Source organism: Anolis carolinensis, chromosome 3, assembly GCF_035594765.1.
Source record: "Anolis carolinensis isolate JA03-04 chromosome 3, rAnoCar3.1.pri, whole genome shotgun sequence".
Classification (NCBI taxonomy): domain Eukaryota; kingdom Metazoa; phylum Chordata; class Lepidosauria; order Squamata; family Dactyloidae; genus Anolis; species Anolis carolinensis.
The window spans coordinates 163,064,860-163,080,905 of NC_085843.1; the positions used below are offsets into that span (position 1 = coordinate 163,064,860).

Consider the following 16,046-nt stretch of genomic DNA (forward strand, 5'->3'; position numbering starts at 1 on the left):
CCTCTCTAGGAGGGTAATACTTTATAAGAGAGCCTTAGATCAGTGGTTCTCAACCTGTGGGTCCCCAAGTATTTTGGACTACAACTCCCAGAAATCCCAGCCAGTTTACCAGCTGTTAGGATTTCTGGGAGTTGAAGGAGCCCCCAATGGTGCGGTGGATTAAATCCTTGTGCTGGCAGGACTGATGACTTAAAGGTTGGGATGCTGACCTGAAGATTGTCAGTTCAAATCCAACCCAGGAAAAGCATGAATGAGCTCCCTCTATCAGCTCCAGCTCCATGTGGGGACATGAGAGAAGTCTCCCATAAGGATGGTAAAAACATCAAAACATCCAGGTGTCCCCTGGGCAACATCCTTGCAGACGGCCAAAAAAAAGTACTTTTTTTGTCAGAGGGTTTGCGTCTATGGATTCATTTAGTTGACTTTGATTAAACAAAATATTTTAAAGCATATCTTGATAAAATGTGAAAGGATGTATTCTTCCTTACACTTCTTCTCCCTCTAATCCTATCGCAGCGTTTGTACAAAGCAGCAGGGGAGGACACTTTGCATCATTATACAGTCACTTTAGGTCTTCCTGAACTGGAAAGAGCAAAAATGAATGCGATCAATGTCAGTGAGGTAAGTGTTTGGTTCTCTTATACCCTAAAATCATTGGGAGCTGTGGTGGCGCAATGGGTTACACCCTTGTGCCAGCTGAACTGCTGATCTGAAGGTTGCTGGTGCGAATCCGCAAGATGGGGTGAGCTCTCGTCTGTCAGCTCTACTTGCAGGGAGATCAGAGAAATCTCCCAGCAGAATGGTAACACATCCGGGCATCCCCTGGGTGACGTCTCTGTATACAGCCAATTCTCTCACACCAAAAACGACTTGCAGTATGTTCTCAAGTTGCTTCCGATACAATCAAAAAAATTGGGAATGAGCTTCCTAAGGCATGTAGGATAACAACTTCTAGATTCCGACTGTTTTAAAATTGGAAATTGTTAAAAAGCTGATTGGTGTTTTCTATATTTGGCCCTCTCAAGGAGCTGGCTGCTGATTATTAGTTTAATATCTGATTTCTTAAAAAACGTTTTGTCCTATCATCTGTTTCTAGCTAATACTTTTTGACATCTGTATTGCATTTTTATATTTGGATGCTGATGATTTATTTATTTGAAATATTGCACTGCTGTGGGTTTTTAACTTTTAGTTGCACTTTTTATCATACTTATTGCACCAATTATAGTGGCATCTTTGTTGACTTGTATTGTTGCTGCTGAGTGGAGCAGATGATTTTTTTCCAGGCCGAATAAATGGATTTTAACTTTTTAAAATTTACTGCTGTCATACAGTGATACAGTAATGAGTAGTTGTGGATGGAATATTGTTCTGATGAGTATTTCATTTTTAATCTTAATTATGATGCAATTATATTCAATGTAGGGTGTAGAGATATTCACAATTGATGAAAAAAGATGTCGTCACATATTGAGGCATCCTATTAAAAATCTGAGCCCTGGTGGCAAAGTGTGTTAAAGCACTGAGCTGCTGAACTTGCAGACTGAAAGGTCGCAGGTTCAAATCCTGGGAGTGGAGTGAGAGCCCACTGTTAGCTCCAGCTTCTGCCAACCTAGCAGTTCGAAAACATGCCAATGTGAGTAGATCAATAGGTACCGCTCCGGCGGGAAGGTAACGGCGCTCCATGCTGTCATGCCAGCCACATGACCTTGGAGGTGTCTATGAATAATGCCGGCTCTTTGGCTTAGAAATGGAGATGAGCACCAACCCACAGAGTCAGACATGACTGGACTTAACATCAGGGGAAACCTTTACCTTTACCTTATTAAAAAATCCACATTCAGCCACATTCTGAATATTTTTGTTCTTTTTCAAAGTTTGTTACACTAAAGCATTTAATTTTTTTTGCAAAATGCATTGGGTTTTTAATACAAAATTGGATATGTGAAAAAAAATATTGTATATATTGTGGAAATCAGGAAGCTTGCATGCTAGAGATAGAGAGATTTGCCTTAATGAAAACATGGAGATATGGTCATCTCAACAAGCTGGCGTCAACCCTTCACTTCTTTTCTGTCAAGGACCTGAATTTTGTAACTATAAGTAATATGCTCAAGCATTTTCTTCTGACCACATTTTAAAATTAACTCTTTATGGTCTAATCTGTACACTTAAATGAAACCCGTCTTCAAAAGTTAAGGGAAAGGTAAAAGGTTAAGGTTTCCCCTGACGTTAAGTCCAGTCATGTCTGACTCTGGGGGTTAGTGCTCATCTCCATTTCTAAGCCGAAGAGCCGGAGTTGTCCGTAGACACCTCCAAGGTCATGTGGCCGGCATGGAGTGCCATTATCTTCCCGCCGGAGTGGTACCTATTGATCTACTCACATTTGCATGTTTTCAAACTGCTAGGTTGGTAGAAGCTGGGCCTAACAGCTGTAGCTCACTCTGCTCCCCAGATTTGAACCGTCGACCTTTCGGTCTGCAAGTTCAGCAGCTCAGCGGTTTAACCTGCTGTGCCATCGGGGGCTCTGCATACTTTAGCATTAAATAATAATCAGATATGCAGATTTTGTCAGATAATAAAAAGGTGTATTTAGGTATGTAACTTTGGTCATCATTATGTAAAAAAAATCAGATTAATAAAATGATAGAATATGTAGAAAATTTAAATTGATACATATGATACTGGCAGGGACCAGAAATAGTATGTGTCCCCAGTAGATACTCTGTTGTGATTAATGGTTGCTTCCAGAACTATTTATATATCATTATATATTCTGCAAGGATAAGGTCATGCCCTCTCTGTATTGGGGCCTAATGGTACTTTTTATTTCATTGCTTTGATTTCATTTAACTTGATAGGTTCTTTCTATAGCTTATTAAAAATAGTTGGATGTGAGGTGCTTTGCTAACTCTACACAGCAATCCAAAGATATTTTCTTTTGTTAATTTACTTATGTTTTAAAATTTAACCAAGAAATCTAAACTTGCCATTTCCACTTTAGGCAAAATATAGGGAGTCTTGGCATAATCTCCGTGCTCAAGGCTACAAACTGACAATGGAAGCAATCCCTTTCCAGACTGCCAAGGCCTCCAGAGAAATTGCCAGCGATGTGAGTTGAATTATGCAGCCTTCCATCTTGCCTAATTTTTGTTAACTTCATGTAATACATTGTCTAAAGCGGATTTTGCTGAATTAAAGCAGGCCCATAATCATGTGAGACAAGGATGTGAGACAGAATATATTACTTATGAATGAGTGTCTTTGTGAGAATTTTTTAAAAAAGAGAAAAGAGTCACTGTTAATCAGAAGCCAAGGCACGTTGAAGATCTTGCAATGGGAATTGCAGGGGGGGAAGTATCTCTGGATGCTCAGTTCCAGTTTATCTAGAGCATTGAAGGCAATAACCATCCATCAAATAATCCATTTATTTCCATGACTATGCAACTAAACCAACTAGACATGATTAAGAGAAAGGTAAAGTTAAGATATGCACCCCAGTGAACTTTGGATAACTGGTGTGTCCTTCTGGGTTAGACATAAATTTGTTTTGGGGAGCACTTCTCATGCCAATGAATTAAGAAATAATGACTTTCCCAACTGAATTTTCAGCTTTTATACAAAATGCCTAAAATCAGCATCATCAACATGAGAAGTTCAAATGTGGATAGGGTTGCCAGGCTTGAGACCAGCAGCAATGTTCACAAAGCCAATTGAAAATAAAGGAATTAATCAAGGATGACATACACTGTTTTTCTTAACTCATTAATGTAGTGAATGTCATGTACTAGCTCGGGCTGTTTCTTTTGTATTTGTTTTTTTTTTTTGTATATATATATTTTGATCCATCCTTGGAAAGAATAACATTTTAGTTACTGTCCTGTCTAGGCCCACGGGTCCACTGGACGATTACCATTCAAAGCCACAGGATTGCCAATAATAATAATAATAATGATGATTATGCAGTGCCTAAAGACCTTAGCCTGCACTTAAACACAATCAGCACTGACAAAATTACCACCTGCCAGCTGCAGAAGGCCACCTTACGCATTATTTGCCGATACATCACACAGTCCTAGACACTTGGGAAGTGTCCGACGTGTGATCCAATACAACAGCCAGCAGAATGTCTGCTGTAGACTCATCTTGTTGTGTTTCAAATAATAACTTTATTATTATATCCTGCCTTTATCTCCCTGCAGGGACTCGGGGCGGCTAACATGGGGCCAAATCCAAATAATCACAATAGAATAGAATAAAATACATACATTAACACAACATATTCATGGAGAAAAGCCTCTTTGCCCTTTGGAATATAGTTGATAACCATATTGATAAAATTACATGGGAAGAAAAGATGCAAAAGCAAGCAAACAAAATTCTACCAATAACTAGATTCTCATCTTTATCAAATGTACTACATATTTTTTTGCAATAATACTACTTGTATTATTTTAAATTGTTGTATGGTTCTGTTTATTTTGTGATTGTATATTATATTGTTTTTATCATGTTGGAAACCACCCTGAGTCCCCTGAGGAAATAGGGTAGTATATTAAAAAAGTTTTATTATTTTATTGTATGACACAGCAAACAAGATAGATATGCTGGATTTTATTTCACAAAATCACAAGTCGAACACTTCCCAAGTGTCTAGGACTGTGTGATGTATTTTTGGATGATGCGCGCAGATCCCAGCAGGGTGGCCTTTTGTAGTTGGCAGATCGTAATTTTGTCAATGTCTATTGTTTCCAAATGCCGGCTGAGATCTTTTGGCACGGCACCCAATGTGCCGATCACATAAGTTGTTGTTGTTGTTGTTGTTGTTGTTGTTGTTGTTGTTGTTATTATTATTATTATTATTATTATTATTATTATTATTATTACATGTTTCTTTTCTCTCTTTTACTTACCTACCTTTTCCAGGACCTAAAATGCATGCTTACAAACTGAAGAATGTTTCTTTTTCTTTAAACAGCTTCAATACAAGCATAACTTTGTTCAGGAGAGGGGGAAGCACATTGGTGCCAGAAGCATTTGGGATGATACCAATCTTCTACATTGCTTATATGCAGCGAAATTACAGAATGAACAGGAGTACAAGCGAGGTTCCAAGGATATCAGTTCTCACTACCACCTGCCTTTGGACATGGTCAACCTAGTGCATGCCCGAAAGGCCCAGAATTTAGTGAGTGACCAGGATTACAGGACAAGACTGCATGAATATACCGTGCTTCCTGAAGACTTGAAGATGAAATGGGCAAAAGGAGTTCACCTGTTGCAGAGCGAGGTACAGAGGGATCTTGCATGAGCTTTAGAGCAAGTTGTATGGGCAATGTGACCAATATATTTTGGGGAAAAGATTATAAAATAATAATAACAATAGCAAATACTTCCATCACAACTACTACTACTATTACCCTAGTGTGTGTTATTAGTGCTACTACTACTGTGGGGAACATAAGTTTGAAAAAAAATGAGCAAACACTGTGGTTGAGAAAAAGGAAATCTGGGAAAATAAAACAACTGTGGTTCCAGGGCTGATAAGTGCACTGAGAGCAATTCCAAATCAAGTGAGAGAATATCACAATGAAATTGTTATAAATAGTAGCTCAATTTCAGAAAGTGACACAAATTTAAACATGTGTTGTTATCTGACAATACCTCGTTGATCTCGTTTAATTCATAATCAAGGTTGGAATGTTATACTATGGATAAGAGACAAAGGCAATGCGTTGTGAAAACTAGGATATCACCATCCTTTTGAGTGTGACATAGTAGTGATTGTGTAAAGAAAATGCTTGCTTTCATCTCTGCTTTCTAGAGCCATGAATTTTTACACTTGAATGTTTCAATGCCAGATTCAAGAAAGCCTACCTGTGTGAGAGTTTAGCTAGGAGTGCATCCAGGGGCATATCTATACAGACACTTTATCCTGAAGGGTGTATGGGGGAGATAACACATGGACCTGAGTCAGTTTAACATGTGCTAAAGTATTTAACACCAATTTGAACCACGTTAACAAAAGTTGTAAATTGCTCTGAATTTCTCCTGAGAATCTGGGTAAACTGCAACTTTGAGCCAATGTAAAAATTGGTCTGGTTCCAAGATGGAACTGACAGCCACTATTTATTTATTTATTTACAGTATTTATTTATATTCCGCCCTTCTCACCCCAAAGGGGACTCAGGGTGGATCACATTGTACACATACATGGCAAACATTCAATGCCATATGAACATAGAGACACAGAGACAGACACGCAGAGGCAATTTAACATTCTCCAGGTTCCAGCTTCCTGAGGGGATGATCGATTCCGGCCACAGGGGGAGCAGCTGCTTCATCATTCACTGTGACATCTTGATGGATACTTCCTCATTCCAAACGGCTGCTGGATGATTTTTATGGTGTCGTAAATTAGTTAAATTAGCCTCCCCGCAAAGCAGTACCTAAATTCCTATCTTTCGGTTGCTTAGGTCAACAACATGCAGGGGTTTTTTTTAATGGTCGGGTGCTCACTCTGACATGGGCTGGCCTCGAACTCATGACCTCTTGGTCATAGTGATTTATTGCAGCTGACTACTTAAACAGCTGTGCCATGACCATCCTGGAACAGCCTGGAACCAGTGGTAAGGACTCCATCCCACTTCCTCAGTGGCCTGGAGTCTGGTAGTAAAAACTATTTCTGGGACCAATCCTGAATTCAACACTCCAGATCATCTCCGGGATAAAGTGTCTGTGTAGAACTGACCCAGATTTCATTTCACAAGCACAGCTGTTGTTTCAGTTGGCCTTCCAGCTAACCATTTCACAAATTATGTGTGTGTGTGTGTGTGTGTTAGAATTTGCCCAAGAACGTTTTTGTAGATGTGGTCCTTTAAAAATGTTCATCATCTAGTTATAAACCTTACTGGAAAAATTGTCTGTGAAATAGTCTAAAGTTCTACTACACACACACAAACCTATCTGTTCACACTCAGTGTTTTCCCTTGAACCTTCTATTAAATGTGGAATTTTCTATGAGAAACAAACCTAAATCCTAAATGGCTATCCTATGGAGAAAAAGAATTAACCTTGTCCTGATTTTGGACAAAATATATTTTGTATTCCTTGGTTGGGCCTTTGTCATCGAATAGCTTTGAAAGGAAGACAGTCCTAACAGGTTATATTACTTTTCTGCTTGCAATTATATTAATTCAGTTGTGGGAGCTCTTTTTGTTTCTTTTATATGATCCATTATTTAATTCCGAAAGGAATGGATGAATGCAAATGCAGTTTGGCTGATATATGCATGGAAAATAGAGAAATTAAAATGTTAATACAAATCGGGGAATCATATCCAGGCTAGAGAAATAATCAGATAAAATCTAAGGATTTTTGTTTTGTTTTTTTATTTCACAGACTCGCTACAAATCAGACCTGAACTTCATGAAGGGGGTTGGCTGGGTGGCTCTGAGATCACCTCAGATAGAAAATGTAAAGAAGGCTGGAGAACTCATCAGTGAGGTACTGATAAATCTTTCATGGGATGGAACGTCTGTAAGAATTGTTTACCATCAAGACTCCTTGTTACATGACACTTATGGATGTAGCTTAGCATTTCCTTTTGATGTGGGAGCCTGTTTATACAACGGGTGTGCGTTACCAAAGAGTAGTACACAAGATAGTGGTCCACCTGTGACATCCTTCTGCATATATTTTACCCTAAGCAGGAGACTAAAAACAAAAATGCTAGCAATAAACAAAGGCAGTAAATTCAGCAATAGAATGCTCACCAAGTGGTAATAAGTTTTGAAAATTGCATACTGGAAACTGATAGAAATATGGAGAGTGGTTTATTCTGATCAGCATAGCTTATTATAGGGAAACCTTCTGACCTGTAGTTTGGAGATTCCTTTGTTGTGTTACTCCATCTAAATAACAAAATCCCATTGAATTGATGGAGCCAGGTTACATTGCTGTTGGACAAGTCGTTTTATGAGCTTAGAGTACATAAGGCTACTATCCATCAGTCATTAAAATTGTTAAAGACCTTTATGTAATTTGAAAAAGACTTTCACATTGTATATTACATATGTGTGTATATTTATAGTGAATATGTCAGTATGCTGTTTCTGTGTCTACTACCACTTACATACAATTTTTTTCCCATTTTCCTTTATTTCCTCGCTGGTTACATTTATAGACAAAGTACCGCCAGAAACCAGACAGACTGAAGTTCACCACAGTCACTGATTCTTTGGATTTCACTCATGCTAAGAATAGCTACCTTCAATGTAATGAGGTAGGTTAAGTGTGTTGTAAGTCATCAATGGATCATCATTAGCTATGTATAACACAGTTTATAACCACAACACTGAAAAAGATGATTTAGTTATACAGGGATATTTATATATAGATGGTATTTGACAAATATTGACAAAACTATATTGGAGACTGCCTCAGGTAATGGTTGCTGGGGGTGAGCAGGAATGGCAAGGTTTTGAAAGATGTACCTGTTTATACCACGCAGGCAATTTAGCAATTTTCTAGGATATATTGCTGCTCTTAGGTACGGTGCTGAAGTAAAATGTGACTCTCTTTGTTGCTGGATTGCTCACTTACTTACACAAACATATCTTGACAAAACATCTACCTATGATTTGTATATTTGTGTAGAAAATGCCTACATAAGAATTTCTAGAAAGGGTTTTTGAAATTTAGTACCATTGAGTTTTGTACTAAAGTCCAAAACTCTCCTCCCACATGCCTCAGTGTTTGTGTGGTTTATATTTTACACTGGAGCTTGTAAAGGGTAAAATCTTGGCATTAGCATAACTCAAAAAATTCAAGAAAATAGGATAGTAGGAGAGCTCACTACAATTGCAAATAGTCTCTGCAAAACTGTTAGACAAGTTGGGGCCCTCCCAAGTAATCGACCAGTTTTAAGGTTCCTATCTCGTCAGGCAAAAATTGGAAATATATTTTTAAGGAGAATGAATATGTTATGCTGAAGGCTTCCATAATTTAGTAATTTAGTAAAATGTTGTTCCAGAACCCAGAACATAATTCTCTTGCTGATCAGTTAACCACTGAATTCCTTGTGCCATTATATTAGTTTTTTCTAAAGGTAACTTTCTGACCATGGATTGAATTTCACGGAAATAGATAATTTAGTTAATAGTTCTGTCTAGTTCTTTTTATCTAGTTTTTTTTTCTGGAACATGGACAGAAATGGGAAATGTTGAGTCAGTGTAAAATAATCTCTAGTGTAGTGTTAAATTCTGAAGCATAAGTGCTCTCATCAGGATAATTCCCATAGCCATGTCCAAACAGAGTCCAAAACTGGAAGCGGTTGTGTTGATCCAATTCTGTTGGTTTTGGAATGTGCATATGTGTGCAATCATGTTCTTGCATTATGTTTTTGAACACCCACACATCAGCTCAAGGTATTCCAGGAATTTCTTTTCCCAGAAGTAGAGAAATGAACTTTCTTAAAGTCAACAATCGAATACTAGCCATTTTCCTCCAGCTATTATGAGGATTGCAACTCTGTTCAGAGGGAACCAAGAAATCAGAGAGATTGGCAAATCATGTAGAAAGGGTTCTATATTTTGATTTTTGGAGCCTTGACTCCATAATGCACAACTATGATACCATTTAGGATGCTTAGAACCAAGGAATTTTACCTCAACTCCTGCTTAGATGAATGGCTATAATTATTTAGTGAGTGATCATCATTGCTGACACAATTCTGAACTGATTGGAATTAGCTAAAATAGGAGGTATCAAATAGACGAATTTGGAGCATTGTGTCTCAAACTATCTGATGGAAGCTATCTTTCATTAGATAAAAATAGAAAGCATTAAGTGGACCAAAATGAAACAGTGCATCTCAAGGTATCTGATGTGAGGGACTGAGAATTTTCTTCTCCTGGAATACCTTAAGTTGATGCGTGAGTGTTCCAAGTTCAAGTTCATTTTATTATGGTCAATGACTAGCTCATAATTGGTGTTCAAAACATAATACAGTAGAGTCTCACTTATCCTACACTCACTTATCCAACATTCTGGATTATCCAACACATTTTTGTAGTTAATGTTTTCAATACATAGTGATATTTTGGTGCTAAATTCGTAAATACAGTAATTACTACATAGCATTACTGCGTATTGAACTACTTTTTCCGTCAAATTTGTTGTATAACATGATGTTTTCGTTCTTAATTTGTAAAGTCATAACCTAATTGGCTTTTCCTTAATCCCTCCTTATTATCCAACATATTCGCGTATCCAACATTCTGCTGGCCCGTTTATGTTGGATAAGTGAGACTCTACTATACATGTGTACTGTTAGGATTGTTGGACTAGGGACTGCGGTTCAACTCTGTTCTCAGTCATGGATAACCGCTGGATAACCTTAGGCAAGTTATACTCTCTCAGTCTCATAAGAAGGCAATGGCAACAAATCTTGCCACAAAAACTCAGATAGTTTTGCCCTAGTGTTGTCATAAGTCAGAAATTACTTGCATACAGTAGCAACAAGAATAACCATGTATCAAGGCACAGAACCATATTTATACGCATTGACTACAATTTGTTTATTTCCTGGAAACATTCTCCTGTGGACCATCAGTGGTCTGTGGTAGCACCATTGTAGAGGAAATCTGAATGTTACAGTTCTTTCAGGACATCTAGTGCGATTTGTGATCGTTAGATAAGTATACTGAAACGTTTTCAGTAAATTAAAATTGTTGACAGTTTGTGCAATCACAATGGCTTTAGAGTATTAAACTACAGAAAATTCTAATTTAGGTGTCTGCTTTTTTTTGTGACACAGATCTGTTTTTGGAGCTTTTTTTTGTTTCTCTGAGTGATACTAATATTTTCCCTTTGGGCAGCTATAATAAGCAAGGAAATGATTCTGTTTTATATTATATACAGTAGAGTCTCTCTTATCCAACATAAACGGGCCGGCAAAATGTTGGATTGTAAGGAGGGATTAAGGAAAAGCCTATTAAACATCAAATTATGCTATGATTTTACAAATTAAGCCCCCAAAACATCACGTTTTACAACAAATCGACAGAAAAAGCAGTCCAAAAGACGGTAACATTATGTAGTAAAGATAGAATTGCATAAAATGAACTTACAGTAGCAACATTGCCAGAAATTAAATCCATAAAAAGTTCAATTCTTGCTGCCTAGAGAAACAGCTGTGGATCGGGGCGGGAGGCAAACTGTGTTGGATAATCCAGAACGTGGGATAAGCGAATGTTGAACAAGTGAGACTCTACTGTATTGTGATTCTTGTTTTATCTTTATAGGTATTGTAATAGTAAATTAAATATTATTTGATTTGACAGCGTCTATACCGAGCTGGGCATGTGGACTCCATGCAGAATTATACTCTTCCTCCTGACCATCCTGACTTTATAAGGGCACGTCTGAATGCACTTCACATTAGTGATGTAAGTGATAGTTCTCTTTATTGTAGGCAACTGATTTTGTAAATGAACACAGATGGTTACAACACATATAACTGTAAAATTAGTTGTGGGACTGCTCCTTGTTCCCTCCATATGTAGCACTCAAGCTGACGGAGACTAGGTCACCTCAGAGATTCTGGTAGGGTGAGGGACAGTATGCAAAAGATAGATAGTAAAAGTAAAGGTTTCCCCTGACGTTCAGTCATGTCTGACTCTGGGGGTTGGTGCTCATCTCCATTTCTAAGCCGAAAAGCCGGGGTTGTCCGTAGACACCTCCAAGGTCATGTGGCTGGCATGACTGCATGGATCGCCATTACCTTCCCGCCGGAGCGGTACCTATTGATCTACTCACGTTGGCATGTTTTCGAACTGCTAGGTTGGCAGGAGCTGGAGCTAACAGCGGCTGCTCATGCTGCTCCCAGGGTTTGAACCTGGGATCTTTCGGTCCGCAAGTTCAGCAGCTCAGTGCTTTAACACACTTCACCACTGGGGTTCCCAAAAGATAGATAGGAATATATTAATATAGATACTGGAATATCTATGATCACACTCCATTCTGCCAGTGATATAATTGTATGGCTCATATTTAGTTGGTAAGCAAACAACCACAACAGACACAGTCATTTCAATGTTTCTTTGATGAGAAATTTAAAACTCTTTTTTAAAAAAAGCTGCATTAAAGTGCACAAAACAATGCCTTTAATCAATTACTGAAATCCAAAATAGAAAAAGGTAATGCCAAAAAGCTCATTCTGGCCCCTAAAAGAAGTGAAGGCAGGAAGTACATTTTGCATTGTACATTGACAAACCTTTCCTCTCATGTTCGAAGGAAAGAATAAGTGAGATATATCGCTCATGCAGTTAGAACTGTATTGCCACACACAGATCAATGTCACAGCTGTAAGTCTGCAATGTACTATTTCTTCACAAAACATTCAAGTGGATCAGCATGTATTTGAACTGAAACAGCCAGTGAGAGCATGGGGAGATGGAGGAGTTGGGGGCCCCTCATTAAAAGCGAAACTGTTTTTGGTAGATATACAATTGGATGAGATGCCACACACAGAAAGCTGTTGAGAGAGACTGACCTTAAGGCGCACAAAAACATATATATAGGTATTCAGAAAGCTGCACAGATAGCTGCAAATCAAATGAATATAATGTGTGAGGATGAGTGTAAAAACTGTGCAAACTGTGATAAAGTAAAATGATGCATGGTGTTTCAAATCAAAGGACCTGTGTTGCAAAATGATCCTCAACAGCAAGAAAAGCTCTGATAGATTTAAAAAGAGGGAGAAAGGGCGGGGGATATGACTAGGACTTGCTAGTGGTATACACCTATCATGTGGGGGAAAGTGCCACATTTGGGCTAATATTCAGTTGTCGGGGAGGAGGTATAGACGTAATAGGGAAATAGATGTAAAAAATGTGTGCAAACTTTTATGATTGCCAGATCGAGCAAGTGTTGTAAAACAAAGATGGAAGAAAGGGTTGAGAGGAAAAATAAAAAAAGCAAAGCAAAACTGACTTTTTCAAATTTCCTTAAAAAAGAAGTCTAAATTCTTGCAATATGGCTTCTTGGATTTTGCTAGTTTTTGCACCTCTATGCCCACTCTTTCCATTCTCTTGTGGGGCTATTCTTTGGCAGTTTCATAGTACTACACTAAGGCTCTTCCAAAGGTTTTTAAAGACTGAGACATCGATTGCTGAGGCAATTTTCTGATTTGAAGGGTAAATTTTCTTCTCATTTTTTTAAAAATAGGTTTCTTAGAATTAATGCCATTGATAAACTATAGCACCTAACTCTATAAAGTTTAGGGGGGGGGGGGAGGAGTTGTTCCCTCCTCATTTGAATTGTCTTGGAGTTGAACAAAAGATCCAGAAGGTTGTTGTATGTTTTCTGGGCTGTATGGACATGTTCCAGAAGTACTCTCTCCTGACTTTCACCCACATCTATGGCAGGCATCCTCATAGGTTGCCTGGCATAGATGTGGGTGAAACGTCAGGAGAGAATACTTCTGGAACATGGCCATACAGCCCGGAAAACATACAACAACCCTGTGATCCCGGCCATGAAAGCCTTCGACAACAAAAAGATCCAGACTATGCAAGAGCAGAAATAAACTGTTGAAGCTGATGTTGGGTGATGCAATGTCACTCCCAATTTCATTTTCATTAACTTTTGAGGTGTTAGGGACATTATTAACTTTTGTAGGGGCTTTAGGCTTATGGTAGCAAAAACACTGCATTTGGCGGCAATTTTAAGCTTTCAGCAGTGGACAAAACCCACCATTTTTTTCACCAAAAATAGTTTGGAGCCTGGAAATCTAGGAGAACTTCTGGGGTCACAAATAGGATCTCATGGGCTGCAATTGGCTCACAGTCTACCATTCTACCATTCCTATTTGCCAAAATTATTTCCAGTAGAGCAGTGGTAACAGAGCTAACAATTCATAACTGCAGACATTATAATCTAAACTCTTGCAACTGAAATGTGATTTGGCGTATTCTCTTCTGAGTTTGCATCTAGTCCATATCCTTAGTCATATCCAATATGTTATCAACCAGTTAATTATTTTAGATAAGCTGAACCCATGAGGATCTGGAGCTAGAAATGTTTGAAGCCATCATTGGTGGAGAATATAGCAGTGAAACTCCTGTGCTGTAAAACCCAAGGCACTACTACTAGATGTTTCAAAAGACAGAATAGGGGCAATGTCGATGCAATATTGATGCAGCTGATGCATCAAAGTGTCTAACAGAAACTAATAAACAAAAATCAATGTATGCATGAAGTGCAAAGTAAAATCCCCAATATATTTTATAGGTGTGAAACTGAAGGTTACAGACTAGGCACAAATTTCAGAGAACTTTATTATCACATCAAAAGGCAGTAATTAATTGCTACTTTTATATCTTTCTTGTTTTCTTTTTCCTTTCTTTTCCCTTCCTTCTTTAATGCAGAAGCAATATAAAACATCCTGGGAGCAGACAAGGGCAGCTGGCTATGACTTACGATTGGATGCCATACCCTTCCAGACAGCTAAAGCTTCTAGAGAAATTGCCAGTGATGTATGACACATTGTTTTATATGTTTGCTTATTCCTCCATGTATACCCACCCCATCTTCCAAATTGCTTACAGTATGTAAGCTTCTAAAACAGTAGTCCTCAACCTGGGGTCCCCAGATGTTTTTGGCCTTCAAGTCCCAGAAATCCTAACAGCTGGTAAACTGGCTGGGATTTCTGGAAGTTGTAGGCCAAAAACATCTGGGGACCCCAGGCTGAGAATCACTGTTATAAAACAATCAATTCTATGGGCTATGCCATGATAAGAGAAAATAAAGAGGCCGCCCAGTGAATGCAATGGAGCAGTGGACAGTGAAACATGGTTCTTTCAAGTCCAAGTGCAATATTAAACCACTATAACATGTGAGCATTTGTTTCTCAAGATGCAATCATAGTACCTTTTTACAAGTTATAGGAATGAGAAGTTCCTATGTCGCAGTATGCAAAGTCACTTCTGACTTTCTCCTACTAGTTCAATAAGAATCATTGTATTCAAAAATATAGGAAATATATAATAATTGGATGCAACTGGCTATGGTCCCTGGAAACATGATTCACAAGAGTTGTATTCTTGTGCACCTCTTTAGACTGTTGTAGGGAACATGTATGACATGCTCTGAAAACAGATCTCATATTTTCCTGTATTCCATGAAAATCCTTTTACTGGTACAGTAAAGTCTCACTTATCCAACATTCACTTATCCAACATTCTGGATTATCCAACGCATTTATGTAGTCAATGTTTTCAAGGCGTTGTGATATTTTGGTGCTAAATTCGTAAATACATTAATTACTACATAGCATTAATGTGTAATGAACTACTTTTTCTGTCAAATTTGTTGTCTAACATGATGTTTTGGTGCTTAATTTGTAAAATCATAACCTATTTTGATGTTTAATAGGCTTTTTCTTAATCTCTCCTTATTTTCCAACATATTCGCTTATCTAACGTTCTGCTGGCCCATTTATGTTGGATAAGTGAGACTTTACTGTACTTATATTCACATTGTTTCAGGCCAACCTGAACTTTTAGGGAGCCAGAACCCTTAATAATCTAACTACACGTAACTGGTTAGCTACACACATTAAAGCAGACATTGAACCACATTATCACTGTGATGATTTCATGAGATCTTAAGCATAGTTCACGTTTTCTGCAGCTATTTTTCAGATAATGTGTCGTTCTTGCATACATGTTAGTTTCTAAAAGAACGATTGTAAATTGCTGATCTGTTCTCTAGAGGGGATTACTTCACTGATGCAGTGGGAATGCTAATCCATACTGGAGGTCCCTATTACCAAAGGCTTCATGTTGATAATTCTGCTGCTTATCATATTTCCAGTGGTAGATCCCGAAATTGGGCATTGGCAGAGCAGGGCAAGGGCAGCTTTGGTTCTGCTCTTCATTCTTGTGGCTTCAGGCTTGTATAAGTTGTATAAACTGTTTATGAAAAAAAAAACCAAGAAGTGTTGTGTGAAACAAAATATTAATAAGCTACATTTCCCATAA

At 38.1% G+C, this 16,046-nt stretch overlaps 2 protein-coding genes across 6 annotated transcripts in view; one reads left to right on the forward strand and one right to left on the reverse strand.

Moving 5' to 3' along the window:
* Window positions 1-16,046, forward strand: part of nrap (nebulin related anchoring protein) — a 93,511-nt gene that overhangs the window by 74,912 nt on the left and 2,553 nt on the right. For all 3 annotated transcript variants that reach the window (XM_003223428.4, XM_062975710.1, XM_062975709.1), the window contains 7 exons: window positions 517-621; window positions 3,005-3,112; window positions 4,979-5,290; window positions 7,402-7,506; window positions 8,186-8,284; window positions 11,346-11,450; window positions 14,433-14,540. In XM_003223428.4, coding sequence (XP_003223476.2) covers window positions 517-621; window positions 3,005-3,112; window positions 4,979-5,290; window positions 7,402-7,506; window positions 8,186-8,284; window positions 11,346-11,450; window positions 14,433-14,540 — 942 coding nt within the window. The remainder of the gene's footprint in view (window positions 1-516; window positions 622-3,004; window positions 3,113-4,978; window positions 5,291-7,401; window positions 7,507-8,185; window positions 8,285-11,345; window positions 11,451-14,432; window positions 14,541-16,046) is intronic.
* The window catches only part of habp2 (hyaluronan binding protein 2), a 75,897-nt gene continuing 74,175 nt past the window's right edge, over window positions 14,325-16,046 (reverse strand). For all 3 annotated transcript variants that reach the window (XM_062975711.1, XM_008114741.3, XM_008114740.3), the window contains exon 14: window positions 14,325-15,977. The gene's annotated coding sequence lies outside the window, so the exon portion shown is untranslated. The remainder of the gene's footprint in view (window positions 15,978-16,046) is intronic.